Source organism: Anopheles ziemanni, chromosome 3 (assembly GCF_943734765.1).
Source record: "Anopheles ziemanni chromosome 3, idAnoZiCoDA_A2_x.2, whole genome shotgun sequence".
NCBI lineage: Eukaryota > Metazoa > Arthropoda > Insecta > Diptera > Culicidae > Anopheles > Anopheles ziemanni.
This window is the reverse complement of record NC_080706.1, coordinates 16,872,879-16,889,808: the sequence shown is the minus strand read 5'-3', so window position 1 is coordinate 16,889,808 and position 16,930 is coordinate 16,872,879. Positions and strand designations below refer to the sequence as shown.

At 47.9% G+C, this 16,930-nt stretch overlaps 4 protein-coding genes across 4 annotated transcripts; 2 read left to right on the top strand and 2 right to left on the bottom strand.

The window, feature by feature from the left end:
- Positions 1–111: 111 nt before the first annotated feature.
- LOC131284230 (endoplasmic reticulum metallopeptidase 1-like) lies at positions 112–3,373 on the top strand. Its single transcript, XM_058313083.1, has 4 exons — positions 112–1,539; positions 2,042–2,569; positions 2,638–2,852; positions 2,920–3,373. The coding sequence occupies exons 1-4, from the start codon at positions 112–114 to the stop codon at positions 3,371–3,373; spliced, it is 2,625 nt and encodes an 874-aa protein (XP_058169066.1).
- Positions 3,374–4,684: 1,311 nt separating this feature from the next.
- Positions 4,685–6,724, top strand: LOC131287447 (CUE domain-containing protein 2). The gene is made up of 6 exons (XM_058316494.1): positions 4,685–4,832; positions 4,925–5,102; positions 5,183–5,330; positions 5,408–5,621; positions 5,683–5,852; positions 5,928–6,724. Exons 2-6 carry the CDS (start codon positions 4,937–4,939, stop codon positions 6,118–6,120), a joined length of 891 nt encoding a protein of 296 aa, XP_058172477.1. The 5' UTR covers positions 4,685–4,832; positions 4,925–4,936; the 3' UTR covers positions 6,121–6,724.
- Positions 6,725–6,988: 264 nt separating this feature from the next.
- On the bottom strand, positions 6,989–10,491 carry LOC131288305 (V-type proton ATPase 116 kDa subunit a 1-like). Its single transcript, XM_058317426.1, has 7 exons — positions 10,410–10,491; positions 9,906–10,077; positions 9,310–9,834; positions 7,715–9,091; positions 7,433–7,625; positions 7,191–7,362; positions 6,989–7,121 (listed from the first exon to the last, which is right to left on the bottom strand). Exons 2-7 carry the CDS (start codon positions 10,020–10,022, stop codon positions 7,025–7,027), a joined length of 2,481 nt encoding a protein of 826 aa, XP_058173409.1. The 5' UTR covers positions 10,023–10,077; positions 10,410–10,491; the 3' UTR covers positions 6,989–7,024.
- Positions 10,492–12,271: 1,780 nt separating this feature from the next.
- LOC131284229 (V-type proton ATPase 116 kDa subunit a 1-like) lies at positions 12,272–15,815 on the bottom strand. Its single transcript, XM_058313082.1, has 7 exons — positions 15,699–15,815; positions 15,319–15,615; positions 15,036–15,242; positions 14,214–14,296; positions 12,693–14,152; positions 12,440–12,611; positions 12,272–12,365 (listed from the first exon to the last, which is right to left on the bottom strand). The coding sequence occupies exons 1-7, from the start codon at positions 15,813–15,815 to the stop codon at positions 12,272–12,274; spliced, it is 2,430 nt and encodes an 809-aa protein (XP_058169065.1).
- Between the last annotated feature and the right edge of the window lie 1,115 nt (positions 15,816–16,930).

Sequence of the window (16,930 nt, the reverse complement as noted above, 5' to 3'; positions counted from 1 at the left end):
TTCATCGTAAGCATTGGCTGTGAGGTTGTCGTGTTTTTCCGTCCGTTAGGTGCGGTGTAACGTGTGTGAGCTACTAAAAGGAAGCCCCATAACATTCAGGCGTAGTGCGATATGGCCCCGAAACGTGTCCGGTTTAAGGAGGACGAGGTGCGGGTGCAAAACCTGCACGAGCTGTCACCAGACTCGGTGTACGCGGCGGTTCTGCTCGTGCTCGGGTGTGGCCTGCTGGCGGGTTATCTGTCCACCCGGCTGCCCGCCGCCCTCACCGTGGCCGACTTGGAGCGCACGCCGAGCGCGTTCATTGCCGAGCGGGCGTGGGCGAGTTTGAAGACGCTGAACGACATCGGACCGAAGCCGGTGGGAAGTCAGGCGAACGAGGTGATGGCCCACGAGTTTCTGCTGAAGGAACTGGATGGGATCGTTGCCTCGGCGCACGCCAACCAGCGGATCGCGTTGGACCGGCAGACGGTGAGCGGCGCGTTCAGTACCTCGCTGCTAAACACGTCGTTGACGAGCGTCTACAGGAATGTGCAGAACGTGGTGGTGCGTTTGACGGGCGAGGAAGGAGATAAAGCGGCGCTGCTGGTCAACTGTCACTTTGACACGGTCGCAAGCAGTCCCGGAGCGAGCGATGATGCGGCCAGCTGTGCGGTGATGCTGGAGGTGTTGCGCGTTCTTTCGCGTCGTCCCGAGCGCACCAGACATCCGGTCGTGTTCCTATTCAACGGTGCCGAAGAGACGATGCTACAGGCGGCGCATGGTTTCATCACCCAACACCCTTGGGCGGACGATGTGCGCGCCTTTCTTAACCTCGAATCGTCCGGCTCGGGTGGCAAGGAGGTGCTGTTCCAGGCGGGACCACACCACCCGTGGCTGATCGATTTGTATGCCCGCGCCATCCGACACCCGTTCGCGCAAACGGTCGGGGAGGAAATCTTCCAGCTCGGGCTCATCCCCTCCAACACGGATTTTCGCATTTTCCGCGACTACGGCGAAGTGCCCGGCATGGACTTTGCCCACATTGCCAACGGATACCGGTACCACACGCGCTACGACTCGATGGACTTCCTGTCGCTCGAGGTCCTGCAGCGCACCGGGGATAACATTCTCTCCCTAACGCGCGCCCTTGCCGACAGCGACGAGTTGGCGGCCGAGGACCGTTCCACCGGGGGGACGGTGTTCTTCGACTTCCTAGGCCTCACCTTTGTGCACTACAGCGTTGCCGAGGGTCGGATCATTAACGCAACCGTGGCACTGCTCGCCCTTATTGTGCCCCTGATAGGGTTTGCACGCGGACGACGTTCGGTTGCCTACCGGGATTTCCTGCGAGAGGTTCTGTTCGGTCTGGTAGCTACGACTGTTGGTGCGATCTTCAGCATCATTGCCTGCACCACCATCGCGCGTCAGCTGGACTTTGTGGGGAAAACTATGACCTGGTACACGAACACCTATCTCATACTGGGGCTCTACTGCTGTCCGGCCCTGTTGGCACACTGCTTCGTGTACATGTTCCTCAACACCTTCTACAGCAACAGCAAGGTTGGTTAGAATGGTTTGATCATATTCTAATGAGATACTTTATGTGCTCCACCGCAACTCTTCCGATTTACAAGATATCAGCGAATCCAATCTATTTGAAATTCTTACCATGCCTTACTTCTTTCCCCAATACGTTTGTTACCACGTCATCCAAACATGGGTGACGGTATTATTCGTGTTAGACATAGTGTTTTTTACTATGCGAGATATGGATAGTTTTTAGATAGCTGATGCATAGTATGACTTACTGTTTTCTTACAATAACTGTGTTTATGACAGTATTTTTTGGTTGTAAGAAAAGATGGAAGACTCGTCCACTGAAGGTAAAATTTTGATACCTAAAAAACCAGTTTACTATAACGGTTTACCCATAACAATCAAAATGGTATTTATCAAAAACAGTTAGCTAAGGTTCGAATTAAAAAGATACAGTACAGAAACCCTTTCATTCCCACACCAAATAATCTAATTTCGTTATATTTTAACGCTTCAATACTTCCAGAGTGAGCTGACCCTTGGCCAGATGACGCAGGCTAGACTGGGAGGTGTGAACATTTTCTGGAGCATCATCGCACTCGCCTCCACCATGGCCGGTTATCGCAGCGGTTACATTCCGATGGTGCTGCTAGTATTTTCGCTCGCGTCTTCCACCGTGAACGCCATGCTAAACATGGGCCGCACACGGCGCGGCTGGATCACGGTCCATCTGGTATTTCAACTACCCGCGCTGCTCTGGTCCACCAACTTCTACCTTGTGCTGGTGCAACTGTTCGTCCCCATCACGGGTCGATTCGGGGGAGCGCGTAATCCCGAAGTGTTTATCTCGCTGCTGGCAGCGACCGGAACGCTGCTCTGTTGCAGCTTCCTGATACCGTTTATCGGCCAGCTACGCAGCACGATGAACTTTACGGCGAAGCTGTCGGCGGTGACGGTTCTAACAATCCTGGTGGCGTGCTTGAGCCCACTCGGTTTCCCATATCGGGACGAAAGTACCGGATCGGCACCCACCCCTCAGCGGCATTATGTTACGGTAAAAAATGAGCTGAACGACGATTTTCTCGCGGACCGACTTATGATATACTTTTTCTTTCGAAAAAGCACACATTCCGCGTGTTCCACGACGAATGGGGACTGTACAAGAGCTCCGACTCGGGCTACATGTTTGAGGAGATGGACCGTAACACCCGGCAGACGATCGAGGAGATTGTGGCTCCAGGAGAAACCCTCACGCCGGTGCGACAGCTCGAGTCCTGTTCGAAGGAGCTTTTCTGTGCCGCACCATTCTACTCGCTTTGGCATCAGATGCGGTTTAAGTGAGTCGTGCGATGGTGAACAAATGGTTCTCACCGGTTTGCTAACGCTTGTTTCCCTCTTTCCTAGCAACTACTGGCTGCCTGGTCCCGAGCCAGCCTTCGACAACATGGTCACGATGGCGTATCTCGGAACGGAGCAGCTAACCGAACACACGCAGCGGCTTACGTTCGCGATGGACGCCAGCATCCAGTCGTCCATCATAATCGGCCCAAAGGAAGGGGTCCGGTTAATTGGATGGTCTCTGTTGGATCATGTTCCACCGCCGGCAAAGTATGCTGGACGTGAGGGACACTTTGTTTTCATCACGCACGGCCTTCCGGGACCCACCTGGAACGTGACGATCGACGTACACCACGACGAACCGAAGGATAACGGTCAGCTGATGGACATCGTGGTGACGACCAAGTTCTGGGAGTACCATCACATGCATACGTCAGACTTCGAGGACTTACTAGCGCACTTTCCCCCATGGGCACACGCCATCCCCTCGGTGGCGGTAGTGAGCGTGTTTTCGCTCTAATTCGCCGGTCGATTCAATTATGTAAATCACGGCCAAACGGGACGATAAACATCCTTGAAAGCGTGGACGATTTGACAGCATTTAATGAGAATAAAAAAACGGGAAAACGGACTTACCGGGACGTTTCTTTGCACCCCCACCCCCATCGGCCTCGTTGCCCGTTGAGTAGGAGGCCAACGAGCAGTAGCTTTCCCGTCGCGTCGTCAGCCCCTCCCGGATCGACGCCAGGGACGGGGACTTGCTGATCGGTGTACCGACTTGTGAGTCATCTTCACTATGATTTCTTAGCAGAAGCCTGTCGGTGCTCATCTTCGAGGCATGGATGTTTGAATTTTACTTACAACACTGAATCAAACACACACAAACGGGAATGATTGGCGTAGATTGATATGAATTGCTAACCCAAAACACAACACTACGAGATGCACTCACGATTATCTTACCACAGCAACAACCATATAATTTAGATCACATTTATCACGTAGCACCAGATAATTGCTCTTAAATAATATAACAATCGAATATTTACGCACTGATATGATTACAAAGAATTAAAACAAGGAAACCACAATCACCCTCATCAAGGGTGATACTGCAGTACGATAAAATTATCCAACGAGCTTAAACCACCGAGCAGGAGCTCCACAAATGTTTAAGTTTCAGTATTACGTAAAACACACTTGTTTACTAAACGCACATGAGCTGTTAAACTTGTTGGATTTCACATTTGGTCAATTAATTTTGCGCACAGAATAAAGAAAAAATCCCTCGAAAGATTACTCTGCGATGCAGCTCGGCCCAGATATCATCGTAAATAAACAGACACTTGTCAGATTCAGTTGCAAACTTTGGGCGACAAAAAAAATGACATTCATAAGTTTTGAAAAACGGTTTACTATAAAAAGGAAATAAATTTTAACAGAACCACAAAAACGGAGAAGACATTAAATCAAAAAGATTGTTAAATTTTTTTATTTGTTATAAATGATGTCCTTAACATTATCGTGAAATAATATATGTAATGCTTATTGTTTTGCTATTAGAAATATTTCAAAAACGTAGAGTTTAACTTTTAACCTAGTTCGCTAGCGCATAACACATGCTTGTTAACAGATTTACATTAATTAAAAGAAAATTACATTAAAATATTAAGTAAAGAATTGTGTACATTTTCAAATTGGGATTGGGATTCGTTCGTTTCCGCAGGGAGTTTGTGAAAGCTCATCACTTCCCAAAAGACTAACTGGCAGCACTGGTTTTGTTTGGATGTTTGGGATTTAACAAAAAATAACAAATCTTGTCCGCAAGCAGAATCACCCAAACTGGTTCTGGAATTATCTGTGTAGTTACTGTTAGTTGCCCAAAATTTAAGGCTCGCTAAGTCGAAATCTCATAAACTATTCACAAACCAGTGATTTTTTGTCAAAAAGACGAATTCAATCGAATAAAAACAGAGGTGGTAAGAATTATTGATTTTTTCCCAGGCTATCGGTTTTTTCACCTGGAACATTGGATCGGCATTTGTTGTTTTTTTTTTGTGTGCTTTTGTAGAATTTTTAACAAATGACCAATATTGAGCAGCACCATGACGTGGTTAAGGAAAGTTTGTTTCAATTTATCCGGAAACATATTCCGAAAGCCGATCTTAACATAGTGGATGATATCGTCCTGTCATACGTAATCTCTATCCTTGAGGAAGCCTCTCAGGATCCTTGCTTTGATGTGGAAGGTAAGCAGAAGCTAGAAAGTGGGTGTTGGTTTTTTAAGTGAGGAAGAAATTACAATCGCTTTGTTCATAACGTACAATAGGTTTCATCGAAATGATGTCGGCGTACTTCAACGACTTTGCCAATATTGAACCGGAAACGGTGTGCACTTGGATTTTCGAGCTGGAAAACCAAATCTCCAACAAAAATCCGATTTCTTCTAGCACGGAATCGAACAACTTGTCGCTGAAGTAGGAACCATACGTTTTATACGTTGATAATTATTTCTTCGAGAAACATTAACAAAACGTTTTTATACACTTTACAGTTCGCTGTCCCTTGTGGATATGATACCCGAGGAAAAGCTACGCGGCCGCCATTCATCCGAAAGTGATCGTGAAGGAGTCGGTAACGATGTGCAGAAGAGAACGCATCATCTGTCCGACAGTGATGGAGGTTCGAACGAGGGCTGCAACTATGATCTCTTTGCTGAGCAGTGCGATGTACTACAGGAAATGTTCCCCGACAGTTCGTTCATTGAGGTAGGTGTTAATTTTTCCCGTTGGCGAGAAGTTGGTTGTAAAACTGCTAACCGCTCCTTAGGTGAAGCATTGCATTTTAATTGCCAACGGGGATGTCGATCGCGCAACACAAATACTGCTTCACCGCCAAGAAGCAGGACAAAGCCTGAAGGGACCTTCAAACAATATGCAGGCCAACAAACCGCTTCAGAAAGTCGATGAACATGAGCTTAAAAATCGAATTATCTCAAAGTAAGTCCCCACACATTGGTTAATGCTTTGAGTGGTCAAGTAAAACCAACACCGTTGTTTGCTTTTGACTTGCAGGTATTCATATGTCGATAAGGAAGACAACCGAGAGTATAAGCCAGTAGCCCCGAAAGTCGAACCGAAGAAGTTGATTCGCTATCGGGACAACAAGATCGTTTCGTTCAAGGGCGAACGGTACACGGAGGTGTCCCGCCGCGGCGGTGAGGAAGAGACTGAACTCAAAAAACCTAAGAAACCTATTTGTCCGTAACTAATGATACTCACCCTTACTCTAACTAGTTCATAGCGAAACGTTAAGAGCTTCGTTGAAGCTGTAGTCGAATATGAACACAATGTAACCGTTGCTGATGCCGGTGGGCAACAGCTGCCCAGCCCACGGCGATGACACGTTCCGGGCTGGCGGTCTGTTGCCCGCCGAAGACGGATCCCCCTTCCCTGTGAAAACGACAGTATGTCGGTCACCTTAAGACTTATAGTCATTCTTCTCGAAACAAAAATACATAAGCATACGCATAATAGATGGAAAAAAAGATCTGAACAATTCAGTAAACCAGTAGTAGTAACCAGAAATTCGGTAATTTCGAACTACCTAATTTCATCGTCTTTTATAATTGTACAAAATGTTCGTAATGTACGTTAGTCAGGAAATGGTAGGTTCTCCTGTACTTAAATTATATATACCGTAATAGTACCGATAGTAATAGTATATCTAGGTTTCTGACACGGATCATACGAAATATTTTAAGTCGGTCTTAATATTTAGTTCCTTTCTGCAAGAGAAACATTGCTGCTTCTACCTGCATTCCTTTTCCACTTTGTAAACCTAGGTAACCGAAATAAGTGTATAACAAAAGCTGAGAACAAATAATTATTGACAAAGCTAAACGTTCGCTTAAGTTGTTTTTCTTTGCGATCAAAGGTACGAGTCATCACAAACAAATTAAAACACAAACGACACCTGGTTTTGCTTGCAATTATACAGTGCATTTAGTGTTACCTTATTGCACTTCTACTTGGGGTGTTTTCATTGGATTTCAATTTACCACCGTTCGAGGAAATGATCCGTTGAAATCAAAAACCCATGAATACTACGGTGTTGCCGGAAAGGGTGAAGCCTTTCGTTGAAGCGAGATTGGGCCTTTTTCGAGTAAAAGTTACTCTGGGTCCTCATCATTGTCGATGATCACCTTGAAGGAGAAGGGCTGGAAACCGTATCCCAAACCTTCGTAGAACTTGCTCATGAACTCGACCCTGGCGTGAGAAAACGAAAGACGATTTTATTAGAATGATCCGTATCTAGTAGCATCACGCTGAGCTTACCAATGCAAACGCAAGGTGTGCAAAAATGCGGACAATCCTTCCATCATGACCAGAATGGCAAGGGTGAACAGGGCCCATGCACCGAACACGAAGTACAGCATAATCGCACCCTTGTAGCTATCCTGCTTCAATCCCATCGACAGCACCATGTTCCATAGCACTTCCGAGAGCTCTGCGGACAAAATTTAAACACGGTTGGATATAATACAGGAACCGGTTGGAATTCCGTTCCGTTTACTTACGGGCATGAGCAAGTGACAAAGCCCACAGGCGGAGGTACGAGGCAGTGTGGGAGACGGTACTCAGAACGTATTCGATGGTGTGGATTGCCTGATGGATGAAAATCTCTGCCATCGGTTCATCATCGTGCGGGTCGTGGGGTTTTGGGGCGTGATTTGCGCCCTGGTTGACATCACCGTTCGTTGGAATAGGGGTCTGGGAAAACAACAAAATTGAACAATTAAACATTCGCACACATTCGTAGAACGGCAGAACCCCTTGTGTTATATACTGAGAAGACTCACCGGAGAAGCTTTCTTTCTCTGGATCATCATGTAAAGCGGTTTACCAAGCAGCATCCAAGGGATACAGATAAGCGAAATGAACACAAACGTACGCTGCAGCTCGTTCTGACCCTCAAACATGAACTCGTTGCAACCGTGGAACGGTTCGCTGTTCTTGAACAGCATCATGTTGATGAACATGATCAGCACGGACGGCGCACAGCCGGGAGTGCGCGGCTGGAAATCGGTCTTGGCCGTGTAAGCAACCCACTTCATGAACATCATGAACACCATGTACGCGAACAGCAGCACCAGGAAGATAATTTGCGGCAAAAACTCCAGCACAATGCTGACGCGACGCTTGAAGAAGTTATAGTTGACCACACTCATGCACACACCGAAGATCATGTGCACCACACCGAAGATGATCGACAGCTTCATCTTGTACGAGTTCAGGAAGATGATCTTGTTGGACGCCATCTGCCAGATCGGATCCAACCCAACTGGGTAGATGTCGACGTTGTAGTCACTCGAGCCAGGATTCAGCGTGAGGTCCTTGTTGTGCATCACCGTCGAGACGTTATAATTGATGCTCCAGGCCGATCCGAATATGTTCATCGACTTCGAGAAGATATCGTTGTACACGAAGCCAGTGTACATGGAGAACAAGCCCATCAGCAGAATGATGTATCGACCGCCGAAGAAGATGTTCCAGATTTCGTTCGTTGACTTTTTCGCGCCCAGCTTCTTCTCCCCGGTAACCATCCACAGACCAAACAGTGTCATGATCAAACCGTGTCCAAGATCGCCAAACATGATGCCGAACAAGAATGGGAACGTGATGATCGTGTACAAGGCCGGATTGGCCTCACGGTACGACGCAATACCGTACGCATCGATCAGATTTTGGAAGCCGCGCGTAAACTTGTTCGTACGGTTGTACGTCGGCGGTGCTTCGTTCGTTTCGATCACGTTCAGGAACGACGGAATCGTGCTACCGACGGCCGCCGACCCATCCGAGAGGGCCTTCTGCACCTTCGGCAGGTCCGGGACCGGTACCCAGCACTCGCCAATCAGACACTTCTTCGTGACATCCATGTTGAACAGGTTCAGCGTGTGGTAGATCGCTTTCATCTTCTTCACCATGATGCGCCAGTTGAACAGCTCCTTGGCGACGGTCGCGAGCACGATCGAGCGGTGATCCTGCGTTTGGTTCAGTACCATCTTCAGATCCTCCAGACGCGTGCAGACACCCTTTACCATTTCCGTGCGTTCCGAGCCGGAGCTCGGGCACGGGTAGAGCGACACATGGTACCCGGTGCACACCTTCTTGATGCGAGCCTTCAGCTGTTCGCCTTGGAAGAACGCCACGAACACGGTTTTGAAGATCTCATTACCCTACGGAACGAGATAATGAAAAAGCAATTCAGATGCATGCATACACAAAGGAAGGGGGGAAGACTGGCTTCTATTTTCGTTGTCGCTAGTTGTTCAACTATTTTTATGTTTTAGGTGCAAGGTTACGATGACGAGATGTTTTTCCCATCATGCAATATGGTTGAGGAATGCAAGTTTTTCAGTCTTCAATTGTTTGAACGAAAGGCATGAATTCTTACCGTGGCCGGGTCCTCCAGTGGATCTTCCAGCTCCACTTGACGCAGGAAGATGTTACCACGTGAGATACGCCAGAGCATCCGTTCGAAACCCGGCATCTTCTCGCGCTGAATCACACCGGCCACGAAACCGAGCCGTCCTCGGCTTTGCGCCGCATTCGGATCCTCCGCAATCAGATTACCCTTGGTGGCATCGGCACTGACGTGCACCTCCTGTTCGAAGAAGAACGATTGCGTCCGCTCCAGCACATGCTTCAGCTCGGTCAGCTCGAGATAGTTCGACTTCAGATTGACCGCGTTCTGCGACAGCTCGAGAATTTCGTTTTCCGTCTTCTCCAGGCGCGTTTCAAGCTCGATGATTTCGCGCGGATTTGGTGCCCGCGGCCAATCGTCGACGGAGCACTCCGGGATCTGGACCGAGTCCTTCTTCACCTCGCCCTCGACGTAGCGCAGCTTGCGTTCCATCTCGTCGCAGCGGCGCACCTCGCTGACGAACTTCCGCTGAAACGCGTTCACGTCGGCGTTGAGCTGCAAAAAAGTGTGAGCAAGCGAAGCCGTTTTATTAGGCGGAAAGAACAACGCTTTCCTGGAATACTTACATCACGGAACTGGACAGCACCCGTTTCTCCCAGCTCCGAGACGGAGGTGTAGGCCGCCTCCGGCTGGATGAACATCTGGCATAAAGCCATCTCCTCGCTCCGGAACATCATCGCCATGGCTGGGTGGTTCTAGCGGATCGAAATCCGGATTTTCGAACAACACAAAACAGATCTGCAAGGGAAACGAAAAATGCAGAAGAATCAATGAACGAAAAAATACACGAAATAACTATAAAGTCACCGCCAGAACTAAACTTCTTCCAAAAATCACTGAACAACCGAGCTTTTGTGTAAACGCTCTTCGAAGCGATCGTTACCAGCAACGGTAGAACTCGTGATAGGCACCACGTGACTCGCGGATCGCAAATTTTATTCACTATCGCCGTTCGCTGTCGAGGTGCATGGGGACGACAGAAAGTGGGCAGAAAACTTTATTCAACCATAACCGTCATTTAACCAGAAAAACGTTCCACTTCCACTGAACTTAGTCGCCGACTTACTTACTTGTACGATCAAATGACCGTGATCGGCGGACGGATAAAGTTCAAGGATGAAAAAATAGCCTACAGCTAGTAGGCGAATGCTGTATTCCGGAAGAGTGCCACTGAACAACTGAGGGTCTACCAGTTTGGCGCGTTCACCTGATCCGACGATCTGTCTGCCCGTCCCCACCATCGTCTTCTACACGAACGGTTCGATACTTTTTCCATCGGCGCGGCTCGTATGGGATCGATGTTACTTTACCAGTAGATGTGGATTGGCTTCTAAACCGTTGAGCAAACAGTGCGAGCATTTATTTGTGCCCGTATCATATACGGTTCCACTGTGGAAGCAGGTCCATTAGGCCCTGGGGGCATACGTCATCGTTTGTTTACGATGGCTGACGATTCTAATGGCTGGCGTGGAATCGTTTCAAGTACATTATTTCAGGCTATCACTGTAACCTATTTCATCGAACGTGTATGTGGTGCGTGAGCCCGTTGCAATGGCTTACGGACAAACTGATCGTCGAACGTGATCACGTGGTAGTAGGTGAGCCGACGGCGTTCGATTGGTCGCTCCCGATATTTGTGACTACGGTGGATTTTTGTTCGTTTGCAGGCTTACACTAATTTTTATCGCAAACAACAGATGATCGTCATCATATCCGTCCCGATGATCTTACTTTAAAATACGTCTGGAAGTAACGAAAACCCCTGCATGCACACTTTCCACTGGGCCAGTTTCGAGCACAACGACACAGCACGCTTATCACTACGAGACAACGATCAACCACTGACTGAACCGTGTGCTCGAGAATAAGCGAGCCCCGGATCGAATACTATCACACCGTGCGCGGTTTGAACCGCCGTTTGGCGGAGACATGCGGGTCGCGAGACGCGACAGATTCGGCGATCGCGAGACGGGCTCGGCTGAGTCAGTGATCGCGCGGCGAACGAACGAAGGAAAGAGGAGCGTGCCGCCCCCTAGCGCGGTCGGAAGGTCATATGATCGAATGGAGCGGAACCTGAAGGCTTTTGCCGTACGGTTGGGCGTCGATATGATCTGTGGTGCCGGCATTGTGCTCAGGGTTGTAGTTCGCTCGATCAAATTGATCGCCGTGTGATGGTGAAGGTAGCGACGTCAGCAGTAAGAGCTCTCACAGGCGAAATGCATCCGCACACGCAATCTCATATGATGGCGTTCGTGCGGGTGTCTGCATCCGATGTACGGTTCCACGATGAACATGTTTAAGTAACAGAAACAGATGCTGCACCGCAACACATATGAAACTGGTGGCATCGGTTTACTCCAGCCGTTGATGGAAGAGTAAATATTTGTTTTCACATACCACATTTTTGTTATTTACATTGCACTATCATAGCCGACAAGAATATCATTTACAACCCCTTCAAAAATTGGCATTTTAAGCCGAAATTATGTTTCTTCTTTGAAGAGATCTGGTAAATCTTTGCCCCAGCGGAGCGCGATTTGTAATTTCCGAATCAAGGACATGATCGTACAATTTGCTTCAAGTCATCGTGTTATTTTTGTTTTTTTAAAGGGCGCACCATGATTGCATATCCATTAGTCTACTTTCAGGCGTTTTGAATTTTTGGATCAAATTCGATCACGTGAACGAATGCGACCGTTGAACATATTAGGCTTATCGGCGGAAGGTTTTTACGCTCCATTCTGCCCTTTACTGTGACTGCTTCCAAGTGCCATTTAAACTTGAACTGCCTTGATAAGAATGGTTCTCGGTAAGTAAAAAGTAATTTCTGGATTTTAATTGCACTCTATTCCAATGTTTATTCTTCGATTGGGTATCATCTACATTGAATGGGTTTTTTTTTCGCATGTACGCGTACGTTTGATAGCTGATCCTAAGCTTCCTCTTCCTCTTCAAGAATGGCCTTGAAGGAGAACGGCTTGAAGCCATGTCCCAAACCTTCGTAGAACTTGCTCATGAACTCGACCCTGTTCGGGAGAAAAAGGAAAAATTACCCGTGAGAACCTAGTTTAGAATGATCAAACACAACTTTGGATCATACCAGTGCAAACGGAGGGTGTGCAAGAAAGCGGACAACCCTTCCATGCCGACCAGGATGCCGATGGTGAGCACGGACCAGGGCCAGAACACCAACCAGATCATGATGGCACCGACGTATGAGTCGTTTTGCAGACCGATGTGGAAAACCATCGTGTACAACACCTCGGACAGTTCTAGGAAGAAACATTGAAATTGTTAGAAAATTTACTGGTTGCAGTAAAACAGTTGGACTACACTTAATCAGTTTAACTTACGGGCATGAGCCAACGACAGAGCCCACAAACGTAGGTACGACGCGGTGTGCGAGATCGTACTCAGAATGTACTCGATCGTGTGGATCGCTTGGTAGATGAAGATCTCACTCATGGGCTCATCGTCGTGCCCGTGGCCACCGTGGGAGGACTGGGGCGCAGGTTCGGCTACGTGGTCACCAGCCTTTCCTTTACGTTTGTACATGATGAAGAAGGGTTTGGCTAGCAGCAGCCACGGGATACAGATGAGTCCCAGGACGATGAAGATCACCTGCAGCGTATCCTGTCCCTCGAACATGAACTCCTTACAGGTTTCCAGAGGTTCCTGACTCTTGAACAGCATCATGTTGATAAACATGATCAGTACGGAGGGGGCGCAACCTGGTTTCAGGTGGTCTTCCTCAGTGACAGCCGTGTAATTGATCCACTTGAAGAACATCATGAAGCACATGTAGGCGAACAGCAGCACCAGGAACAACATTTGCGGAATAAACTCCAGTAGAATGTTCTCACGGCGGCGGAAGTGATTATGGTTGACCAGACTCATGCACACACCGAAGATCATGTGCACCACACCGAAGATGATCGACAGCTTCATCTTGAAGGAGTTGAGGAAAATAATCTTGTTCGTGGCCAACATCCACAGCGGATCCAGTCCATACCAGTAAACTGTCTCCGAGTAGTCCTCGGATGGGTTTAACTGCAATTCCTTGTTCTCCATAATGGTAGACGTGTTGTAGTTAATGCTCCAACCCGATCCGAAGATGTTCATCGTTTTGGAGAACACATCGTTGTAGACAAACCCGGTGTAAATGGAGAAGCATCCCATCAGCAGGATGATGTAACGACCACCGAAAAACAGTTGCCAGATTTCTTCCTTGTTCTTGTCAAGGGTCTTCTCCCAAAGCACCATCCAGAGACCGAGGATAAGTAGAATAAATCCGTGACCAAGATCGCCAAACATGATGGCAAACAGGAACGGGAACGTGATGATCGTGTACAGTGCAGGATTAGCCTCACGGTACGACGCAATACCGTACGCCTCGATCAGGTTCTGGAAGCCGCGCGTAAATTTGTTCGTCTTGTTATACGTCGGGGGCACTTCATTGGTTTCGATGATGTTCAGGAACGATGGAACGGCACTGCCGACAGCCGCCGAACCGTTGACGAGTGCAGTCTTCACATCCTGCAGACTGGTCGTCGGTACCCAGGCTTCACCGAAGAGACACTTCTTCGACACGTCCACATTGAACATGTTCAGCGTGTGATAGATGGCCTTCACCTTCTTCACGATAATTTCCCAGGTGGGCACCTCCTTCGCGACGTTCAGCAGAACACGCTGACGCTGATCCGACGTCTGGCCGAGCACCATCTTCAAGTCTTCGATGCGCGTACGGACACCACGGAGCATCTCCTCCCGTTCGTTCGACTCGTTCGGACACGGGTACAGCGAGGCATGGTATCTATGTGCAGGAAGGATAAATTAATAACTCACAAACCTTCCCGTCATTTTGGTGATCATACCCCGTGCACACTTTCTTAACGCGTGACTTCAGCTGTTCACCCTGGAAGAAGGCAACAAACACCAGCTTGTGGACGGAATCGCCCTGCAGAAGGAAAAGATAAAAGCAGTCAGTAAACAGATGTTAAGGCTCTGCAAACACAGATATGATGCGTGTGTGGAGGAAGAATGTCTTTGATGTTGATGCTTTCCATTTTTGTTATATCTGTAATTTGTAATAAGTGGGTTATTTTTTGTCTGAAGTAAATTTACGGTGACATAATTTGCCCGGCGTTGAATGCAGCCAGAATTTTTCTTATCAACGCGTACGTGTTTTGAATTTTAAAGAGATGTCCAGGTTGCGTAATCCGTTAGTTAAAAGATTAAAACAACAGCTATAATATAATAGAGTATCAGAAAAAAAACAACCAGTAATTGCCTATTTAAAAAAAGGAAAATATATCAAAACTTTAAGAATAGAAGACGGAATAAAATATTTGCGATATGGCTGCTCTTCCGGAATTGTGAGTGAATACCACCATGACCTTCCATACTCTCTTATAAAATGGTAGAAAATAACATAACTAAGAGAAAAGTAAAAGTTCACTTGCATGGTAGGTAAAACAAATCTACCTACGCCATCGCACCTCGTGACCTTATCGGTAACAACTGTACAACCAATCCAACCATGTGACCAATGATGCTCGGTGCCATTCAACGCTGTCGTCGTCTCGTTACGGGCTTGTGCAACGGGTTGACGTATGGCTCGAGATAAAAACAATTGCTTGTTCCCTATCGCCTTGCGAAGCACTGTCGTGTGACCACCCGCCTGACGTCCAACTTACCGTTTTGGGATCAACCAGCGTCTCCTCCAGGGTTGCCTGGCGCAGGAAAATGTTACCACGTGACACGCGCCACAGCATACGCTCGAAGCCGATGACACGCTCGCGGGAAATCACTCCGGCTACAAAACCGAGTGGTTTGCCCTCGTTGGCAGCTTCACCACCAGTCGCCTCGAGGTTCTGCACGTTCGACTTATCCGAGAAGAAAACCTATAGGCGAAGCCGAAAGAAAACGATACACTACCGACTCACGAGGATTAGACATTAGGGGATAAGTGATGCGTACTTGAGTTTTCTCCAGCACATTCTTCAGCTCGGTCAGTTCCATGAAGTTTTGCAACAGTGCATGGTTGTTCTCCGAAAGCTCCACGATTTCATTCTCGGTCTTCTCGAGCTGCGCCTCGAGGTCGATGATTTCGCGTGAGTTTGGCGTCCTCGGGATCTCCTCCGGCATATCGGGAATCGGGACCGAACCGTCCTTTGCGATCTCGCGCCGGATGTAGCCGATCTTGCGCTCCATCTCCTCGCAACGTCGAATCTCGCTGGTGTACTTCCGCTGGAACATGTTAATGTCCGCGTTCAGCTGGAAAGAAGACAAATATCGAGCATCGGGGTGATTGAAGGGATGGGCTTTTTGGTCTCCTAACTTCTTTTTGAGATACTTACGTCACGGAACTGCGCGACGCCTAGCTCGCCCAGCTCGGCCACCGATTGGTAGGCAGCTTCTGGTTGGATGAGCAGCTGCACCATGCTCATCTCCTCACTGCGAAACATCGCACCCATGGCTGCGGCAGGAACACGAGGAAGGAATCCTTCCTGCTACGTGAAACGAAACACTTGGCTCACCGGTCACGATCCGACGGGTGTCGGTGAAAGGTTGGATGTTCTACGAGCAGGAGACTTCTGCGACTGCACCGTGCCACTGTCGGACGGCTTATGCGGTACGTGCCGCCAACGTTCTCCCAATTGCCGTATTGTGATAGCGATATCTTCACTACTACACAGCTTGGACATCCAAGCCGTCTACAGTAGATGATAAGAGCGTCACGTGAGGTGAGGAACCATCACAAGGGACTCGAAGTCATGGAAGGCTTACATTACGACCCAACAATTAATGTTTCTACTATTTTGGTAAGGAATGCTACGTAGGTCGATGTTCACAAACGAATGTTCAATTTGAAGGACTGATTGTACAACTTTCTTGTAGTTTTCTGGAATCACGTGTTTGTTCTAGATCATCTTGATCTATTTTATGACCGGAATAAAATTGGCTTCATGTAGTGTAAATAATGAGAAAAAATGTAATGCTCAGATTAAATGAAAAAGAAAAACCTTATGTCGCGAACAAACCGGAAACAATAAACCTCTGACAAGACCTTCCATCTGACGTTCATTTTATCATTTTGCGAAGAAAATTATTCTATTCTTCTCCATAAATCTCTCACGCTGATTGGGTTCATCGTAGCGCTAATCCTCGGGTCGCGACTAACGCAGGCAAAGCCTGAGGCTTAGGGTAGATTGATCATTGAGGGGCTTTCGCTGGAATACTTGAGGCGACGATGGCTGGTACGATAACACCGAGCTGATAAGACTGTCCATCTCGCCCAACCAACACCCGTGTGACGCGCAACCCCTTGGGACAGTGACTATGGCAATGTAAGGTAGGCCATGCGTTTATCTCCAGCTGTTAACCGTTGCCCACAGAAGCCACCAACAGTCACGATTACAATGGAAAAATAACCCTCGATGCTTTCCTGTATAAATACTTCATACGTCGTCGGAGGCGTTATGTGATGTAGCAAACCTAGGGGAACACCTCGTTTGTTAATTAGCGTGTAGATAATGTCGGTCGTCGAAACGTTCTCTTGAAAGGTGCGATTGCAAGATTGAGTACGTGC

Excerpts from the sequence above, each read along its gene's own strand:
- LOC131284229 (XM_058313082.1), bottom strand. The coding sequence starts at position 15,815 with ATGGGTGCGATGTTTCGCAGTGAGGAGATGAGCATGGTGCAGCTGCTC. Across the intron at positions 15,243-15,318 it reads ATGTGCTGGAGAAAACTCAA|GTTTTCTTCTCGGATAAGTC; the intron begins GTACGCATCACT and ends CTTCGCCTATAG. Across the intron at positions 12,612-12,692 it reads TCTGTCGTTGGCTCATGCCC|AACTGTCCGAGGTGTTGTAC; the intron begins GTAAGTTAAACT and ends GTTTCTTCCTAG.
- LOC131287447 (XM_058316494.1), top strand. The coding sequence starts at position 4,937 with ATGACCAATATTGAGCAGCACCATGACGTGGTTAAGGAAAGTTTGTTT. Across the intron at positions 5,103-5,182 it reads TCCTTGCTTTGATGTGGAAG|GTTTCATCGAAATGATGTCG; the intron begins GTAAGCAGAAGC and ends AACGTACAATAG. Across the intron at positions 5,331-5,407 it reads TCGAACAACTTGTCGCTGAA|TTCGCTGTCCCTTGTGGATA; the intron begins GTAGGAACCATA and ends TACACTTTACAG.
- LOC131284230 (XM_058313083.1), top strand. The coding sequence starts at position 112 with ATGGCCCCGAAACGTGTCCGGTTTAAGGAGGACGAGGTGCGGGTGCAA. Across the intron at positions 2,570-2,637 it reads CTCAGCGGCATTATGTTACG|CACACATTCCGCGTGTTCCA; the intron begins GTAAAAAATGAG and ends CTTTCGAAAAAG. Across the intron at positions 2,853-2,919 it reads TGGCATCAGATGCGGTTTAA|CAACTACTGGCTGCCTGGTC; the intron begins GTGAGTCGTGCG and ends CCTCTTTCCTAG.
- LOC131288305 (XM_058317426.1), bottom strand. The coding sequence starts at position 10,022 with ATGGCGATGATGTTCCGGAGCGAGGAGATGGCTTTATGCCAGATGTTC. Across the intron at positions 7,626-7,714 it reads AGAGAAAGAAAGCTTCTCCG|ACCCCTATTCCAACGAACGG; the intron begins GTGAGTCTTCTC and ends TTGTTTTCCCAG. Across the intron at positions 7,122-7,190 it reads CACACCTTGCGTTTGCATTG|GGTCGAGTTCATGAGCAAGT; the intron begins GTAAGCTCAGCG and ends TTCTCACGCCAG.